At 44.6% G+C, this 21,127-nt stretch overlaps 1 protein-coding gene across 2 annotated transcripts in view; it reads right to left on the minus strand.

The window, feature by feature from the left end:
* Positions 1-21,127, minus strand: part of GLRA1 (glycine receptor alpha 1) — an 87,481-nt gene that overhangs the window by 41,204 nt on the left and 25,150 nt on the right. For both annotated transcript variants that reach the window (XM_035105715.3, XM_088662025.1), the window contains exon 2: positions 11,538-11,668. In XM_035105715.3, coding sequence (XP_034961606.1) covers positions 11,538-11,668 — 131 coding nt within the window. The remainder of the gene's footprint in view (positions 1-11,537; positions 11,669-21,127) is intronic.

A 21,127-nucleotide genomic window follows, 5' to 3' on the forward strand; every position in this document is an offset into this window, starting at 1 on the left:
TGATGCTGCGGCCACTGTTTTCTGGTCAATTACAGTGCGTGGAGCTCAATGGGCATTAAGGCTTGGATCAATCCAAGTGTTCAGGAAGGGAGCTGTTTTGTGCCCAATCTTCCTTTCACACCATTCACTTTTTCAGAATCAGCCTTATTAGATAACAGGAAGGGACGTGGAGTAAACTGAGCATGGAGTTACATCACCTAAAGACCTTTAGCTCATTGCATCTAGATGATAAAAGTCTGAGAAATCACTTCGGACAAAAAGGACAGAAAGCTTAGCATGCCCTTTCCAATCAGTGAGTGACAAAGGGCACCCAGGACAGGGAAGCAGTGGGGGAGGATTCCAGTCAGAGTGAAGATTAGAGGCAGAGGCCTGACGATCTAGCAGCGCATGCTAAAATGATCCGAAATGTGCCACTCAGAGCTTTGCTCCATTTCACCTTTGTTTTAATACCTGTTATTACTTACAGTTCTACCTTGGAGAGATTACAGGATTAAGCAGGCCAGCCACCCTCTTCCAAATATAAATAAATCTTTTGTGAATAGCAGCAGCAGACTGCAAAATTCAGTGAGGATAATGTATCAATCTATATTCAGGGCTAGGCTCTGGATGACTGCGCATGAAGGGGAAAAGGGCGAGGAGAGCTCCATCCCGCTTCAAAGGTCTTGCTGGGAAACAGCTGTAACTGGCAGTCTAGACACACTGAATTCCTCCAGGATTCCCTTATGGAAGCAAAGGTCTGGCTCACACATGCATGTCAGTAAAGTGATTTTCCTACATTTGATTGCTGTACCCTTGAACTTTCAGCGTTCCACACATGATTACTGCAGGAGTGTGCCAGGCTGCTGACAGGCTTACAAGGTTCTAGGTTAGCATTAATCCGGGAGCAGGTTTCACTACAGTAAATGAGCCTTATGTTCAAACCAACATCACCCCAGACTTCCTCAGGACCCAAACTACCTGTGTCTTTAATCACACCGTTTGCTTGTGTGTGCAAGCTTTGTCTTTTATAAATTGCCAGGGTGAGTTCCCCTGTTTGTGTGGGGAGAGTAGTGAAGCTTTCACCTTTTCCTCCCTGCTGTGATGCTGATCTGGATTGGCCCCTGTGTGCCTGCAATTTGCATTGAAGCAAATGGGTGTTTTTATTTCAATGCAAATTGTTGGTGTGGAGAACCCAATCTGGATTGGCATACAGTGGATAGTAAATAAATAAAACTTCCTGACCGCCCTCACCCTCCCATGTAAAGGTACTGATCTGGCTCAGTGATGCAGCCCTTGGAATTTTTCAAAGAAAAAGCTTGTGGTCAAAGGCAGACTACACGCTTAAAGTCATACATAAAACAGGAAGCTCTATGATAACATAGCAATCTCTGCATACAGAGATAAAAAGGGTCTGTGGAAACACTGATTGAGAGGAATAGAGACCACTGTTGCACACTCGGGTGAAAACATGCCCACCTCTGTGTACAGATAACACAGATAATAAAGGTAAAGGAACCCCTGACTATTAGGTCCAGTCGTGACCGACTCTGGGGTTGTGGCGCTCATCTCGCGTTATTGGCTGAGGGAGCTGGTGTACAGCTTCCAGGTCATGTGGCCAGCATGACAAAGCCGCTTCTGGCGAACCAGAGCAGCACACGGAAATGCCGTTTACCTTCCTGCTGTAGTGGTACCTATTTATCTACTTGCACTTTGATGTGCTTTCAAACTGCTAGGTGGGCAGGAGCAGGGACTGAGCAAAGGGAGATAACCCCGTTGCGGGGATTCGAACCGCCGACTTTCTGATCGGCAAGCCCTAGGCTCAGTGGTTTAACCTACAGCGCCACCCGCGTCCCAACACAGATAGTAGCTGCTATTATTGCATGAAGGTGTGTACGATTGCAAACTGCTATGTACAATAGTACATTCTGAAACATGACCCCTGTGCATTTCAAATGCTGGATGTGTATACAGCTGGCAGAGGCTATCCAGGGTTTCAGATAGGAAGTCTATCATAGCTCTACCTAAAGCTGAAGATTGAACCTGGGACCTTTTGCATTCAGAGCAGATGCTCTACCACTGAGCCACAATCCTTCCTTATCTTTTCTCATTCTTGTCTCACTGCAAGACAATGTGCCATTTAAAACCTAAGTACTCACATATATTAACAAATGCTGATGAGCTGTTGCCACTTCCTCCTTTGGGAAGAGCTGGCAATATTATAGCCTTCATTTTAGCTGCAGGCTGGAAGGCCTCAAGGTTTAGTGTATCTGAAGCCTTTCTTTAAAAGTGCCCGACGTTTGCCAGATGTGAACGGAGAACTAATGTCTTTCCCAGCTTTTGTCTGGCAGTTCATATGCAGCAAATAAACTTCACCATGCTCCAGTGCTCTCACTACGGGTGGCTGTATTGAAAGCTATGGCCCCTGGCCACCTGGAGGCTGCATCAATTATGGTAAAGGATGTTTTCCTTGTCCTTCCCCACAAAGCTGATATAAATTCTATGCTATGGATTCTGGGTTTCCAGGTTGAACTCAGCTGAGTGTTAAAGGGGAGGTATCTTAAGTAATCCCTGATCTGAAAGTCCCTGCTTGAATTAGGTACTTTCTGTAACAGGCTAGGAATCATGCCATAACTGTTCTTTTTTTCTTTTTCTTTTAATCTGGTTTAAGATCATAAGGGTAATATGCTATGTTGGTTCAAGCTCCAACATAGCTGGGAAATTTGAAGTGAAGACTGATGCCTACACGGGTGTGCTGCATGAGCAACAAGGCTTGTGTTTGCTTACTGCTTACCTTCCATGGACCCACATGGAATGTCCCTTAGTTTTTAAAGACCCAACCCTTGATTTCCATTCTGGACATGGGAGGAATAAGTAAACACTGGCATTTTCTCCCCCTGTTTCTGTTTTTCTGTTATTCTCTGACACCCCTATTCATGAGTATCTTCCCCTGCAGAATATAGTACAGTCGTACTTTGGAAGCTGAATGAAATCTGTTCCAGAAGTCCATCCGACTTCCAAAACGTTCAACTTCCAAGGCGCGGCTTCCGATTGGCTGCAGGATCTTCCTGCAGCCAATCAGAAGCTGCAGAAGCCGTGCTGGACGTTCAGCTTCCAAAGAACGTTTGCAAACTGGAACACTCACTTCCGGGTTTGCGGCATTCGAGAGCCAAAACGGTTGAGTACCAGGGCGTTGAGCTTCCAAGGTATGACTGTACTTGGTAGGTGGGGACAAAGATTGTATCCTTGTCACATGGGAAAAAAATATGTTTCCTATCCAATTCTGCTTTGATATGTATGCATGGCAATATGGAGAAGGGGATTTGGAGGTAGATGCGTTCATGATGATCTTAGATCTACAAACAAACAAACAAACAAACAAACAAACAAACAAACAAACAAACAGTGATTTTATCTGTTTATGTGCATGGTCAGTGGTTTCCCATCATGTCAACTGGTCTCTGATCCATAGTGTCCTCTCCATGCCAAATATGTGCCAGTCTATTAAAAACTGCATGTGGGGATTGATCCCATACATTTCAATGGTTTGCAGATTGGAAGTGCTGGAAATGACCTCTGTCTATGCTCTCACAGGGTTTTGTTGAGCATGGTTTGGGAAAACAGAAACTGGGGTTGTAGGTTGGTCTATTTCTGGTCAGTGTCAATTTCACATGCATTTCCTAAGATGCTTCCATCCTGTTTCCACATTAATAGTGATTTAACAACAACACTCTATATGAACATTTGCATTAAAAGAAACACATCTTTAAATACATATTTTATCTCAATGTACACAATTCTGAACACATTTTATCCTAAAATACACTTTTGTAAAGGATTTTGGTTCACTTTCTAAGCCAAGGACTATACTGCAAGATTCAGAGGCATGCAAAATCTGATTACATTCAGAGCTGTGTACGAGGTGCGAATTAAGTCGGTTCACTTAAAAAATGCAGACTAAACAAAATCCGCCCCCCATCCTGAAACTGCTTCTCCTCCTAGCTTAACTCATCTGAAACAGTTGTTGTGAGGAAACAGTGTGATGTATGTAGCCACCTAGGTAGCCTGGGTTACAAATGTGACATATAAACTAGCAATATTGTTCCAGTTCTCACCATCTCTATTTTCTGCATGAGCTCAGGAAGAATATTTAAGAAATGAACACTTCCAGACTGTTGCTATTTTTGGGTGGGGTTCAATCATGTCCCAGCAAATGCAGGCTGCACAATTATAGTCAACAAGGAGGGCTTGCACAACAATGCTGCTTTCCCAAAAGATCAGAATTTTAATGGTAAGGAATATGATGGGAAGATGTGCTGGGTAACACTTGCCACGACACATCATCTAACTTCCCTGTAAACAAATCAGAATGAATGCTCATTAAATAGCCAGTGTCCTCTAATTTCCCTGTAAACAAGAATTAATGCTCAATAAACAGATCATTTGAAGCGCCCACTGCGGGTTTCACCCACAAAAAGGGTTTTTTCTCCTCCCCCTTGCTTTTAATTTTAACTATCATGAATAAAGAAACTGATTCTGGGCGGCCATGGTATTATTTTCATTTAAATCTAAACCATTAAAACACCTCTGTGACTTATTGCTGGCACATTTAAATGATGTGCTCAGAAAGCTACAAACTCAAGTTCTGCAAAGCTGCTGCTGTGACTTTCATATAAATTGGATACTGATTTATGTGTGACAGATGAAGCCAGCAAACTGCCCCCATGGGGGGGGGGGAAGGTGCAGTTCATTGAAATAAATCTGAAATTAAATTATCTTGCATAAAATTACAATACAACTGCCTTGAGCAGAAGGGTAATGTATATATTTCATTAAATATTAAAGTTTAATTTCTTTTGTGTATACGTGTGTGCTGGGACGGGAAGACCTTCCTGCGCTGCATTCCTTTTAACCCTCTGTTGGTTTTCTCCCAATATTTGAAGCCTTCTCTTTAGCTGGGTAGCCAGGCATATTTGTGTCATAATGGCAGAAAATGGGGGGCCTTTTACAGCCTGAGAGCTGCATTCTCTTCCCAGGAATCTTCCAGGGGTCCCATGCCAGTAGTGGGCAGGGCCAGAGACAAAGGTGGGTGGAGCCAGAGGCAGACTTCCAGGATTCATTCCAGCCCACCAAAGACACCCAAGGAGAGTGAAAAGTGAGTCCAGTATGGGTTGTGTCCTGAGTGCCAGAGTCCTGAGTGCCAGAAAAGAGTCCTGAGTGCCAGAAAGAGAGAGAGCGCGATGTGAAGGGTTCACAGTTGGCCCCTGGGAACTGAAGTATCTGAACCTCTCATCTATGGCTTATAGAAGAAAATGAAAAATTTAAGCTTGCCTTTTGTATGGCAAGGGTTGGATGCAGATTAAAGGTAAAGGTAAAGGTAAAGGTAAAGGGACCCCTGACCGTTAGGTCCAGTCGCGGACGACTCTGGGGTTGCGGCACTCATCTTGCTCTATAGGTCGAGGGAGCCAGCGTTTGTCCGCAGACAGCTTCTGGGTCATGTGGCCATCATAACTAAGCTGCTTCTGGCAAACCAGAGCAGCACACGGAAATGCTGTTTACCTTCCCACCGGAGTGGTACCTATTTATCTACTTGCACTTTTGGCGTGCTTTCGAACTGCTAGGTGGGCAGGAGCTGGGACCGAACTATGGGAGCTCACCCCGCAGTGGGGATTCGAACCGCTAACCTTCCAATCTGCAAGCCCTAGGCTCTGTGGTTTAGACCACAGAGTAGGCTGACTGAAATGAATGGGCATGGCCCACTTAGGTCCTTTAATGGGTCTACTGTGAGTGGCACTTAATTGGATGCAAACCCATGAGTTTAAACCCCCATCCTTGGCCCAAACTCTCTGTCAAACTCAGCCTCCCACTGGTAAACACCACATATCCAGGTGCCATGTGGTAGCAGCTTCCACAGTGCCACATGCCGCCTGGAACTGTATGGCAAAGTGCTCGTCCACAGCCTCTGAACCAGGAGTGGGAAACACGTGATATTTCAGCTGTTGCTAGCCTACTACTCCTTATCATGGGTGCAACTGGAGGGAGTTGTAGTCCAGCAACATCTGGAGAGTCACAGGTTCCCCACTTGCAGTTCAGAACCTTCTTGCGGGTAACTCTAAACACAAGGTTTAATCTAGCATTATGGACCACCTAGCCACATTGCTTGAAAATCTGCTGAAGCAAAAGGGTAACGAGACTGCACTTAACCACGTGATTGGAAGCTACAGAATATTAGCTCCACTTCTTGTGGTTGCAGGTACTGTGTGGCAAACTGTTAAGCAGCTACTGTCTGGTCTTGTTTATGCATATTCACACCACTAGTTCACTGAAGAAGACTCCCAAATCCAGTTTCAGCAGACCATATCAGCTTTGCTGGGCTTTGCCTTGCAAGTTTCCAAAGCCCTGAGCATCTAGAGCTGCTTATTTTAGTCCATGTGTGAGCAGATTTAAGCTGGCAGTTTCTGGGGTTTGCTGCTGCTGTTGTTGTTTCTGTTATATTTAGCTAGTGAATTGGATTTCGACTTAATTTCAGCAGAAGGTTTTGAATGTATTCTGTTATACTTCCTCTCAGCCTTTGAGGTCGGGTGATTTATAAATTCAACGCAATGAATAATAACATGCCTCTTTGCAACTGGACTGCAGGAGTAATTGCAGTAGTTAATAGTTCCTTGGTGTTCAGCACAGTTTGTTTATTTGCTCCTCACAGCACAGACGACCACACATTAGAGACTGAAGCCAACAAACACAGCTTGTTGATTTGTGTCACCATCATCATTAGTTACCAGGGAACCATTAAGGATCTCAGAAAGGGATTCTTCCTGCTCAGGATTGCCATATTTCAGACCAGAACACCCCAGAAGTTGTTGAGCTTCTTCTTATTTTTTACAAGAACCACAAAAATGTGATTTTTTAAATTGACTTGCCTAAGATCCAGGACAAAGCGCCGCCTTTTGGAAATGCCCCCCAGACATAAATGCCAGGATGTATGGCAGCCCTATACCTGCCCTTTGGTGGGGTGTGTGTTTGCCCTCACCCTTCCTTTTTCAAAAGATGTGGGTGATTGGTTCCCAAAGGGAGGGGGAATTATGTGGGGCCTGGTGGCCAATTAGGAAGCAGTTGGGAACTTGCCTTTATAAGCCTGCTCCTCCTCATAGCCTTTTTCCTGTGCCTTCTCTCCCTCCCCCTATGTGGTATGGTGCTTTAGCTAGCTGCGTGTTGAAGGACCTGAGTAGGATTTTTTAAGGGTTAGGGGAGAGTCTTTGATTAGCCCTTGTAATTCCTCCTTTCCCCACCTATTCCACACTGCTGGGACTAATTCAATTGGCAAATTGGTGAATGGCAGAGAGGAGTTTCTCAAGGAGCACTGAATCTGGGCAGATGCGGGAGTGAGGGAGAAAACTGTAGGCACTATTGAGACAAGAGCACCCTTTAGGGGTTTGCCAGTACAGTACTTTATCCCTGCTGGGACTTGTGTGTGTGTGTGTGTGTGTGTGTGGGTGTGTGTGGGTGTGTGGGTGCCCTTTAAGTCTGATATGCACACTTTGAGTGAACACTGGACAGTGGGTTTTATATTCAAGGCTCACCTAGTTTCCTCCTCATCCTTCATTGGGGAAACGCAGCTTGTGTTGTCTACATCACATGCCCAGCGATTTGGAGGGATCTACCAGAGTTAGATGAAATCCTCACCTGCCCATGCTTTCTGATTTTGGTTAATTTACTTGCAGTTTCTCCAACTTGCCATATTTTAATAAAGACAACCTTTGCCCCAATGTTTGGCCTCACGACTCTTCTTTTTGGTTGCCAGGGCAGAAGCAAACATTGCAATCAGATTTGGGAGGTAATGGCAGAGGCAGCTGGCGCACAGTAAGGAGAATGACTGAGCGAAGAGTAGGCGAGTGCCTCACCCTAAGTTCTCCACTGGCCACATGGGATCCCCGTGGGATAGAGGGAAGGGTTCACTGTGAGCACAGCCATCTCGGCTCTGTTGACAAGCTGCAACGTGGCTCCAGGGAAGCGGCAGCTGTGAGAGTCGGACTCCACTTGTATCTGGGGCACCCAAGTTTGCGTGTCTTTATGGGTAACTTGATCTTCAAAGGCTTGAGATGGCTCAAGGCTCATCATTGCTAAATTTGGATATGAGGATCGGTCATGGAAAAAATAGAAACTTTCCCTTCTGCTCAGCCTCCCGGGGCAGTTAAAACACACAGAGACACACACACAAGCACACACTCCATCAGTTTGGGCTAATTGTTTTGCACCTGATTGCATAGTTGCCCTTCCACGTGGCACAATTGCTCTCAAGAATGAAAGGTGCATTCTAATGCCACAAAATCAGATTCCTCACTTTGCTTAACCGGGACGTGTTTCGTGTTATAACAAAAAAGGGCTCACACACAGAGCAGCTCTTTTTGGCCAGTCTTGCTTGGGTGACTGCTCTGGCAAAATGCAGAGTGACTGCCCAAGGCTGATGTTGGAGCAGCTGCTGCGTATTTGTCAAAGGGCAAATTCTTTCATGTGATATGAAATTGTCTCAGATAGCTGTGGGTTTACTGCAGCAGTGGACAATCTAAAAGCACCTTAACTCTGATCCCTTCCTCTTCGCCCCCCACTAACTAAACTGGTGAGCAGGAAACCCTAGTGCAGCGCCAGTGGTGTTTTGTTTTGCAATAAAAGCATCATCTTCCCCAACCTAGTGCCCTTCAGATGTTTTGGACGACAAGTCTCATCAGCCCCGGACAGCATGTCTGGGGATGATAGGAGTTGTAGTACAAAACATTTGGAGAGCAGGTTGGGGAACACTGTCATCAAGTGTGGAAATAATACATGCTTCTAAACCTCTGTGTATATGTGTAAAAAGTCCCAGATATATGTACATGTGTATTTAACAGTGCATACTAGCTTGTGCTACCCGGGCTGAACCAATACATTTTGGCGCCTGAGGCAAACCCCCAAATGGGGCACACCCTCCCTCCCAGGGAAGGAGGGGTGAGTGAATATCTACTTCAGGAACAAGAAAGGGGGCAGAGAAAGATCTACATCTGCCCCTGTGGATCCTGCCACCTTTGGCTGTCACATGAGGCTTGCCTCATGGGTGGGCCGGCCCTATGTGTCTTCCACACTTGACACATTTCCTGCAGAAATAATACCACTTTCCTGCAGCAATCATAATGTGTAGTAGCATCCATAATTTAAATACATGTGCATATTAATTCCATTTCACCTTTTCATCTCTTCTTCTTCCTTCTGCCTGTCAAAATGTGTATACATTTACTTGTGCTTCATATACCACAAAAGATGAGTCATGAATCTTTATGGCTACATTGGTTGATTGGCTGTGCGCGAGAGAGATTGGGTTCATAGTTATGATGAATGGTGCCACAAAAAAGACAATGATTGATGTGTGTGTGGTTTTAGGTCAAATGCAGGGGAGCTTTGACTGAAAAATAAGGAAAACCCCATGAAAAGTCTGTGGGTAGGGAATGACTCACACTCAAAGTAGACCTGTTGAAATCAATGGACAAGTTAATCATGGACTGACTCAGATTAACTGCATCAGACCAACATGGCTACCTACCTGAATCTCAGATCCATTGATGAATCTAATTTTAGCATGGCACATTTGGATAGAAGCCTGTGAATTTCACAGCTGTTTCTAGCAAGATGTTGAGATTATGCATTATAATCCTCCGTACTGCCAGGAGATGCTTACAGCTAGTTGTGACATTAAATTAAATGCAGAGGCTATAAGGGGAGTACGTAATTGAAATATATGGGATTTTGCATAGATCGGAAAACATGGTGTGTAAATATGGTATCCTTTTAGCATATCACTATAGCTAAAAGGCAGCCAGTCAAAATTAAATCAGCATGTGGTAGTTTGTAAATAGGCAAACGACGACACCCCCCCCCCAATCCCAACAAAGTACATTTGTTTCATGGAAGTCTGCCATTAAAAAAAAACCATTATAACTAACTCTGGATAAGATCCTCTTTTGTGGGCAATCATCATTTTGAAGACTAGTGGGTAGGATACTCACTGGAACCATTGATATGCTCAGTGGGTGCCTATTACATTAAACTGCTGGAAAATGGGAGTGGGTGGCAAGGAACCGAATACTAAGAACCCAGGGTTGTTAGGACTTTCCATTGTAGACAGAACATTGTGCTAAATAGATGCTTAAGTAGTTTCTTGTGCCTCTTTAGAAATCAACACCATTCTGTGGAGGCTTTCAAGGATTTGAGGGAAATAAATATATATCCTTCCTTTTTCATATTTTATTTATTTGCTTTTCTGATAGGATGCCATACCAACAAAATATGAACAGAGATGATACAATAAAGAAAAATATCTTTAAAAAAGAAAAAGGTATCTTTTTTTTAAAGATTTCAAAGAACAGACAAAAATTCAGAAAACATTCCTTGATTGACTTCCTAGTCTATCCTTCCATGGTTCCTTTTATTCCCTCTTTCCCCCACATTTTCTTAGTTCACCACATGAACTAAGAAAACAGCTTATATATACTTTCTTTCTTTCTTACTCTGCTGAAAATCTTACCATCCTGCTACCGGTAGGTAAATTGTTTGCTTATAATACTTTTCCATAAACAATATCCAGTCCTCTCTAAATCTTTTATTATTTTGATTTCTTATTCTAGTGGTCATCCCTGCTAACTCCACATATTCTAACAGTTTAATGTGCTAGTCCTCTTTTGTTTGTACTTTATTTGTTTTCCAATTTCTGAGCTAATAATACAAGGGTGGCTGTTGTTGCATATAGAAACAGATTTTTTTCCTCTCTTTTTGGAGAAATCTATTGTTATTAACCCCAGGAGCAATGCTTGCGGATTTTTAGAAAATGATTTTTTTTAAAAAAGGATTAATTCAGTATAAATCATTTCCCAATAAAAATTAAAAATTATAAATATATATCCTTCCTTGATAGAAATTCTCAGTATTTTTTTTCTCCAAGAGCATCCTTTGCATGGCTCTTCATCCTATCCAGAAAACAGGCTTAGGCTAGGTCTACACAAGAAGAAAAATGAGCTGGACATAAGGGGGAAGAATGGATTGAGACACTGAGACAGTCCAGAGGAACCATATTTTTAATGCTCTCATATGTAATACACTCTCTCCCTCTCCCTCTCCCCCCCTCTCTCTTTCCCTCCCCCCCTCTCTCTCACACTCCAAGTAGATATCTAGTGTGGTAGGGAAACATTTCTCCTTGGAATGCTGGCTTTCTGATTTGTAAATCTTTTGTTTGTTTTATGAGGGTGAGCATTTAGAATTTCTTGTCAGTCTCCGAAACTTAAACCGTTTCAGTCCATTCTACCACCTCAGAATTCTTAGGCTTTATCCTGCAACATTTGTGGATTAGCTTTGATAATGAGCTGTGGTCACAGGAAGAAGAGGAGGAATTGAAGAAACACATGGCAGCAATTAATTATCTAGGAGCAGAGTCTAGCTCTGTTGTCCCACAAACAGAATCTGGTGAAAACAAGCCCAAAGTTCATGTTCTGATCTAAAACAAAATGGAGGTGAAAAATAAACCAAGAGTGACTGCATACCTTTAAAATTGGGCCTGATTCTGGCATCGTATCCTGATGTCCTTCCCATCAATTTGTCCAGGAAATCTGAAGGGGACATAAGTTTAGGAGCGGATCGGGCTGCTGCTCCAGTTTCTTTGGAAGCGGCGAGGCTGAGCCAGAAAAGAAGAGAGCAAGCAGAGATTTAATTAGAAGCCTTTTCTTCTCCTTTTGAAATTGTATCTTTTGCCCCATGTTGTGAGGATCTGGGATCAGAATTCATTGCAGCTAGCACACTGTTCCCATTATAAGCCATGGCAAATACCTCTGTGGGTTCTTAATGAAGCTGGTCTCTGCTAATTTGTTTGCTCAGCCCAAACATTCCCGAACACAGAATCCCAACTGCTACCCAAGATCAAGCAAGATGACGAATGAAGACAATCCTTCTGCTAATTTAGGTACAGACCTGGAGGCCGACTTAAATCAGAAATGTGAACTTTGGCATTGTATCCTGGTGGGAAAACACACTTTGCAAAAATTGTTTCGTTATGAAGCATCAATTACCATGTAATTACATGGCAAATAACAGAGGAGAGTGTGCAGTATGTTGACATTTTCATTTTCTAAAGAGTGGGCAGAGTGTGTGAGCTCTGTCATCTTCCATTTGCTTTAATAGGTAGTTGGAGCAACACTTCAGGGGCCTGTGATTTTTCCTATCTAGGTTAGTCATTATTCATCAGAGAAATTTGGCTGCCATGCTGGGATCAAGATATCTCAGTCTTGATCCCAGCTCTCAGTTCTCGGTCTCAAATCCAAACCTACCAAAGACCACCGAGATCAGCTTTAACATTGGCCTTCACCCCTCTGCATCAGTTGGAGCATTACAGGTGAGCATGTCTAGGTCCTGTTGAAATCAGTACATTTCATGTACTTGCAATTTGCTCACCCCATTCAACTGAATGGGATGTGGGTGAGACTTGCCTCCTCTTAATCTGAACCATAATGTTTAGTCTGGGAATTGCATTAACAACAACAACAATTTACAACAATTTATTATTTATACCGTGCCCATCTGACTGGGTTTCCCCAGCTACTCTGGGCGGCTTCCAACAAAAAATTAAAAATACATTAAAACATCGAACATTAAAAACTTCCCTAAACAGGGCTGCCTTCAGATTTCTTCTAAAAGTCAGGTAGTTTTTGATTTCCTTTGGAGGCCATTCCACAGGGTGGACACCACTACCAAGAAGGCCCTCTGTTTGGTTTCCTGTAACCTCACTTCTCACAGTGAGGGAACCGCCAGAAGGCCCTCGGAGCTGGACCTCAGTGGCTAGGATGAATGACGGGGGTGGAGATGCTCCTTCAGGTATACTGGGCCGAGGCCGTTTAGGGCTTTAAAGGTCAGCACCAACACTTTGAATTGTGCTCGGAAATGTACTGGGACCTAAAAGGCATGTAAGTCTAAACAATGAAACAACCCACAAGGAACTAAGTATTAGGAATTTGACTGTTAGGAGTGTGTGGAATATGAAGGTACCCATCTGACATCCAGACCTCATCCCTTCATGAGTTTTACTGATTCAACTTCTAACAGCTTGGTGTTCAGACAATGAGGATTGGCTCTCTCCTCCTTCCCTTTATATCTGAGATGGTGTTCAGACAATGAGGATTGGCTCTCTCCTCCTTCCCTTTATATCTGAGATGAAGGTGTAATCGTGAACAACTTCAGAAGGGCTGGGAAGTGAGTTAAGGGACTAGATCTCATGGGGATTGTGTAAATCATTCACTTTGCAGGATGAGCTATAGTGAGAATCCAATGTACAAATCCTGCAGCACCTTCCTAGGAAATAGAGGCATAAAAATGTATTGGATTGTATTCAAAGTTTGTACTGATGCACCATTACAATAAACTGCATCCACCTTTCAGCACAGAAACATCTCCCATAGCAATACTCATTTAGTTGGGGAGTTTTGCCTGCTACTTTTGCCCAAGAGAGATTCCTTCCTTCTCTGTGGGCTGAAAAGAGAAATCATTCAAACATTTGTCTACCTGTAGATTACAGTAGCTGATTGAGCTCATTGAACAGACTGATAAAAACTAGTTTGGCCAGCGGAGGATGTGATGGCCAGAACAGATCACAGTTGCATAGCCATGCTTCTATAGGTTGATTATGGAGAGATGGTGTTGCCTGAGGGGTCAGGGCCAGATCTAGGTTCTCGGAGGCCCTTAGGCAGGACGTCCTCAGTGGCCTCCCTCCCCCAGAAGAACCTAAGAGGAACCGGCTGAATCAAGCCAATGACTCATCTAGTCCAGGTGTCTTCTGGGAAGCCCACAAGCAGAGCCCAAGCACAACAGCACTCCACTCACCAGCGACTCCCAGCAGCTGGTATTCAGAGGCATACTGCCTCTAACAGTGGAGGTAGAGCATAACCATCATGACTAGTAGCCACTGACAGCCGTATTCCCCCTGAAATGTGGGGAGTGCTGTCACATTCTGCATCTGATTGGCCACTGCTTTGGGCTAGATCAGGCATCCCCAAACTTCGGCCCTCCAGATGTTTTGGATTACAACTCCCATCTTCCCCGACCACTGGTCCTGTTAGCTAGGGATCATGGGAGTTGTAGGCCAAAACATCTGGAGGGCCGCAGTTTGGGGATGCCTGGGCTAGATGTCTCATTGGCCTGACCTAGCAGGGCTCTTTGCTTCTTGTGTTCAGAATGGGAAGGGGAGGGCAACAACATGGAGGAACAAGACAGAGGATTCTTGCGTTCATCAGGGGGCTCACTGCTGAGGTGTTGGCCTAACAATGCCAGTTCCTGGTGTTGGCTCTAGCGAAGAATAATTGGGTGAAAAAAAAGACGCCGTTGCCAGTCCCCTAGAGTAGAAACGCACTCCTTTTGTCAACAGCAATAATTTTCTTAGGTACTTAACAACACTCGTTAATTGGCTATGTTTGACGAGAGTAAAACAATAATGGCCACAGCAGTTTCTTTAAATACAGAATATTTTCTACACAAGGCAGGTAAAGCAAACCTATGACTCTCATTAAAAAGCAGAGAAAGTGTAGTTTATATTGATATAAATATAGGAAGCTACTTTATACTGAATCAGACCATCGGCTCATCTAGCTCATCTACACTGACTGGCAGCTTCTCTCTCAGGTTTCAGGATGGGGACATTCCTAGTCCTACCTGGAAATGCTGGGAATCAAACCACAGATCTGCAAAGCAGATACTCTACCATGGAGGTACTGCCCTTCCCCTACATAAAATGATTGCCTACCTATTCAAAAGCCACAGGTAACTAGTGATTTAAATCCACATGAATTACAATCCTGCCAAATTCTGGCTGCAATGGTGGGTGGATAGCAAAATGCCCAGTTTCACATTCCAGCCCCTTGACCTTCATGAACACTCTGTGACGTCCAGGGAATTATTAATGGGGTAATTTCCTGCAAATTACGACTGCTCTGAGTTTATTCTCTGTCCCCCTCCTTTAAATTTGTTTTACCTTTGTTTCATCAGTAAAGATGTTGCTCTGCCTCTGGAAGGTACGAATTTATGACCAGAAATGATTTGGAATATGAAATGAGGATTCTGTTTGCCTGCACTGCTCTTTCACAGAGACTGCCTCCAGCTCTGGAATGAGTTCATTTATTGTTCATTTAAGGTGATACATAGATCTAGGGTGCATTCTACCAAGCACTGCTTCCTTAGAAGAGCCATTTATTTTCATGAGAATAGTGTGAGAAAAGCATCTGACGGACTCCACATTTGAATCTCAGGCCAGTGATTCCTTGAGGATGTAGATATTCCAGACTAAGCATGGATCTTTTCTGCTGGTAAAGCATTCCTTATTCACTTCAGTGGAGAGGAACCTTCCCCACCTCCCTGACAAACACATCAAAATACACTGTTTTCCTACGAATGAATAGACAAAGACATCTTAGAGAAATACAGGTGCTTTGTGTGTATGCTGGCGCACACAAGAGCACTGGGGCTCTATTAATCAGGAGAACAACCAACCAACCAACCAACCAACCAATAATATTACTTATACCCCACCCATCTGGCTGGGCCTCCCCAACCACTCTGGGCAGCTCCCAATAGAATAGTAAAAACACAATAAAAGATCAAACATTAAAAACTTCTCTAAACAGATGTATTCCAAAAGTCAGATAGTTGTTTATTTCCTTGATGCCTGATGGGAGGGTGTTCCACAGGGTGGGCGCCACTACTGAGAAGGCCTGGTTCCCTGTAACCACACTTCTCACAGTGAGGGAACCACCAGAAGGCCCTCGGCGTTGGACCTCAATGTCCGGGCAGAATGATGGGGCTGGAGCTGCTCCTTCAGGTATACTGGGCTGAGGCCATTTAGGGCTTTGAATTGTGCTCGGAAATGTACTGGCAACCAATATAGGTCTTTCAGGACCGGTGTTATATGGTTTCATGAAAACTGGAAGGTGACCCAGTCCCTCAACACACTTGAAATCACACAATCCCGCCAATGCCTCCCAACCCCTCCTAATCTGTGACTCCCACTTTCCACCTTGACAGAGGCCCTACCCCTCTCACTTGGCCCCCCCTACCTCCCTCCCCTCTCTCTCGGGACTCACAACCTCCCCCCTCCCGCACCATCCCACTGATGGTCTCCACTAGGGTGATGACTTTTTCATTTTTTCCCCTCAAAAATTATTTCCTGTAGCACAAATGGATGAACCTTTGCCTATTAATGACTAAAATGAGGTATATTCCATTGAAATATTTAAAAAGGTTACACACAAACCGTTTTAAATTTTTTTGTATGCCGTTTTACCATTTCATAAAATCGTATTAACAATTCTATATATATTTCCTATCAAATTTGGACACAACACCACATTCCACAATGGGGAGTGTTCTTAGCAACATCAGGTATACAAATGTCACACCTGCGCAAGGTAAAAGCCCCTTTTTGGGACCTCAAAACTCAGCCAGCAGACTCTGCCGGACATGCTGGGAAAAGAACCTACAGGAGAGGTAGCAAAACATAGACGCTTCCTATACTGTTACTGCAGCTAAAAAAAGCTTCCTTGTGTGTTTGATGACCCTATATAATGTTGTATATATGTGACTCTAAAGCTTGGGTTCAATTTTATATCTGCTTACAGTGACTTCAAAAATGGTCAAAAAACTGATAAATAAAATAAAGTAAAAAAATTTAAATCATTTTGTGCATGATGTTTTTTTTAATCAAATCTCTTTGAAAGTAAGATTTTATCTACTTTAATGAAAGCTCATCAAATTATGATACAGGGAAATGAGGTTGTAAAAAGTCATCACCCTAGTCTCCACTCTTGTGCACCTTCACCCACTACTGCTTTGCCTCTCTGCCCAGTTGCTCGCCAGCCCCACAATACACACATGCACACACATGAGGGCTGCCATGAGTGGTTTATTTTTTGCCAGGTCTGATCTCATGATGTACTTCTGGAAACCGGTGTCGCTCAGAGGTGCAATGTCAGGAGTATGGGCAGGAGTCAGGCTCTGGGGCCTGTAGTTCTTTCCAGGACTGGGGCCTGCCTCAGCTTGTGCTGGAGAAGCAGGGAGTGGCCACTCAGGTGAGGCCTCAGCTTGTGCTGGAGAGGCAAGGAGTGACCACTCAGGTGAGACCACTTGATATCTCACTGCACCTGGTGGCAGGAGCTGGGAGGGATAAAGGCTCAGCATTTCCCTTCAGCTCTTTGCCACAGCAACGCTATCCCTGCCTGGTTGCATCTGGCCTCTTGCTCCTTGGACCCTTGCCTTGCTGATGTCTTGCTCCTTGGACCCTTGCCTTGCTGACGCCTTGCTCCTTGGACCCTCACCTTTGCCGACACCTTGCTCCTCGACCCTTGGACCTCTGCCTTGCCAACGCCTTGATCCTCGACCCTTGGACCTTTTGCCTCGCCAACACCTTGCTCCTTGACTCCCAGACCTTCACCTCTGCCTTGCTCCTTGACCCTGCGACTGCCTGCTGCTGGACCCTCAGCCCTGCACCTGTTCCTGCTTCTACACCACCATCTTGCCTCTGGTCCTGACGTCCTCAGCCAGGGCTTCAACCGCCCGCCGACCGGACCGTGACATGCAAGCTGAGAGCACAGCACCCAAGAACATGTGTCCTTTTCAGCCCATACTCTTGCAGGAGCCAGAAGACTTGTGCGAGAGCATGGGGCGAGAAATTAATATTCCGGGGTGCAATGGCTTCTGTAATTCTGAGATGTCCCAGTCAAATCGGGGTGTTTATGGGATGCATTATTTCTCTGAAATGTACTCTAAATATAGTGAGGTGAAAAAGGAGGCAGGTTGCCAGCACTTTTGATAACTATGCAGGAGAGGGGATTTTGGCAGGTAGACCTTGCATCATCTGGCTGCTACCCTATCCAGATCTGGCTGCACAGATTTGTATGTCTGCCTGTGCGCATGCGCATATGTGCAAAGGAATAAGGAAGCACTTGTTTTAGAGAGGCCTGGACAATTATTTCACTGGAAGCAGATATCTTCCCTAGAGCAATACGGGGGAATAGGCTGCGGCTGCTTTAAAAATTGGTATCTTTGCTTTGCAAGCTCAGGAGAAAACAGGGAGAGAGGGAATCAATACTGGGCTGTAAATCTGCATTCCAAAAGAGGTTCTGCATGGAAATGAGCCTGGAGAGAAAAAAATTCAATTAAACAGCAAATGAGTTGGTGCCCAAAGAATCCTGCCAGTTCAGCAGAGAGGTGCCAGAAAATGCAATATACTGATTTCTTCTCATTAACTACGGGCTATAGGAAAACCATAGGGAATGATGCAATAAAATATCTAGGAGTTTGGGGTTTGTTTTATAAAACAACAACTCCAAAGGTATTAGATGCATAAAGCCTAGAGTTTTCTTTAAAATGTGATAAAGGCCCAAGCTAAATCAGATGGTTTTCTTTTCATAGGGACGCAATGTATTCTGGTATGTTAGGAATGTGAAAAAGCAGTACAGTGGTGCCTCGCTTAACGAATGCCCTGCTTAACGAAATTTCCGCTTAACGAAAGGATTTTTCTAGTGGAAGTTGCCTCGCTAGACGAATTCGTTTTATGAAAAATTCATCTAGCAAATCGCGTTTTCCCATAGGAATGCATTGAAATTCAATTAATGCGTTCCTATGGGCAAAAAAAATTCAATGCATTCCTATGGGATTCGCTAGATGAATTTTTTGTTATAAGAAAAGACCCGTGGAACGAATTAAATTCATCTAGCGAGGCACCACTGTAACTGGCTGGCAAACCAAACAGTACTGGAGTTTGTGCTACTTTTGTCTGATTAGTGCCCCTTACATGTGTCCAGCTTTATCCAGAGCAGCTGCAAATTATGACTATATTGACTGGGGGATGACCAAACTAAGACTATTCGTAGCTACTAGCTATGATGGCTATGCTCTGCCTCCATGGTCAGAGGAAACATTGCTTCTGAATACCATGTTCTAGAAACCAGAGGAGGGGAGAGTTCTCAAATCTGGTTATCCAGAAGCATCTGGTTGGCCACCGTGAGAACAAGATGCAGGACCAGATTGCTGGACTCTTGGCCCAATCCAGCAAGCATATGATCTTATGTTCTAAACTAATCAGGGTTTTGGAATGACCAAATCCTTAAGCCATTGTTTCTCATTTTACTCTTTGTTCTTTTCCAAGCAGCTTGGTTCTCCTCTCCTTATTTAATCCCCACAACCACCTTGTGAGGTAGGTTAACCTGAGAGGCAGTGACTAGCCCAAGGTGACCCAGTGAGCTTCATGGCCAAGTGGGGATTAGAACCCTGGTCTCTCAGGTCCTAGTCCGACACTCTAACCCAGGCATAGGCATACTCAGCCCTCCAGATGTTTTGGGACTACAATTCCCATCATCCCTGACCACTGGGATGATGGGAGTTGTAGTCCCAAAACATCTGGAGGGCCGGGTTTGCCTATGCCTGCTCTAACCACTACACCACACGGGCTCTCTTACTGCTTTTTTATTGTTTGTGTTAAACACACAGGTGTTTAAAGGGGTGCAGAGTACACGCTGGCGAAACCATTCCTGCCCACAACAGAACCTGATACAGGTTTAATTAATAAAGTCACAGAATTTCTCATTATCAGCACTGCTGCTGCTGGATCACGTTCCTTTTATGGGGTTTCTTGTATGGATGCTTGGTATTTATTTAGGAAAGAAGAAACATAAAAATAAGGGGAGGGCATTTTCCATCTTCCTTCTTCTTTCACTGCTGTAAATCAGTGTGGGAGATTCCTTTCATTGGAGGTACCCTGCAGCCGTCAGCCTAATTCTAAGCAGGTGCCAAGGAGAGGGAAATATGGGGTAGGGTGATGGGCAGTAGAATGTGAGAAGTATAGGAGCAACCCTGGTATGTATGTATGTATGTATGTATGTATGTATGTATGTATGTATGTATGTATACTGCCATACACCTGTAGATCTCATAGCATAGCATAAAGCAACTTTCCCTGCATATTCCTACTGGAAAATCAAAAACACAGTAGATGATGTATGTATGTGCTGTAAGCCGCCCAGAGTGGCTGGGGAAACACAGCCAGATGGGCAGGGCATAATTAATAAAATCATCATCATCATCATCATGTGGGAAGAGGAACCAGAAGGATACCCTGGTGGATCAAAGTAGATCATATGATTTGCAGAAAACCGGGAGAGGGAGAACCACGTATGCTACTTTGAATTCCTGGGAGGAAAGGCAGAATATAAATACCATGAATGAATAAATGTGGCAGTAGAAATGAGAGAGAGAGAGAAAAGGGGGTGGATTGCCAAGTGGTTGTTTGCACATATGCATAGTGTTTTCCATTGAAAATTAAAAATAAGGTTTACAGAGAGCTGAATTCCTGCACACAGTAAGTCCATAATATTACAGTCAAAGCCTTATTTAGTTTCTGTGGAGTCAAACACAGCATGCTCACATAGTACATATAGGAGAAGTTACTTTGAAAAATGTTGAGAACGTACGTGTGCTCCTTTTGCCACCACTGTTGCTGTTGCATTTTGTGACACTACCACAGCCTTTACTGAAATCTAAGAATATTCTCTCCTCCACTTTTTGGATTTGGCCAGAGACAAGAGCAGTGACTGTACCCACAACAGTAGTTACCAAGATGCTAACTAATGGGACTTCCTGGTCTTATGCACAGGCCCGGCCCTACGTGCAGGCTGGGTGGCGCAGGGCACTATGGCGCCGGCCCACCAGGAGGGCGTCGCGAGCTGCGCCCACCCGCTGGCTGACCGGTCCACCGCGCAGCTGCGCCTGCCCGCCCGCCTGCCACGCAGCAGCGCCTATTGCACCCACGCTGCGTGCGGTGCCCACCCGCCCACCGCGCTGGGAAACGGGGTGGGAGGGCGCCGGAACGGGGCGGGAGGGTGCCAGAGGGATCCGGCGGGCGCCGGAGGATTCGGCACACCATGGCGCCGGGAGCGCTTAAGACGGCGCTGCTTATGCATAGGTGGATTTAGGGGAGTGTGACTGGTGGTTCGGTCACACTGGGTTCAGAGCCTGAGGGGCATCACAACTTTGATGCAAAAAAGAAGGTGGGGTGCCGAATTTTGATGTCACAAAGAGTGCTACTGAAATTTGAGACTCCAGT

Source organism: Zootoca vivipara, chromosome 2, assembly GCF_965207765.1.
Source record: "Zootoca vivipara chromosome 2, rZooViv2.hap1.1, whole genome shotgun sequence".
In the NCBI taxonomy this organism is placed as follows: Eukaryota; Metazoa; Chordata; class Lepidosauria; order Squamata; family Lacertidae; genus Zootoca; species Zootoca vivipara.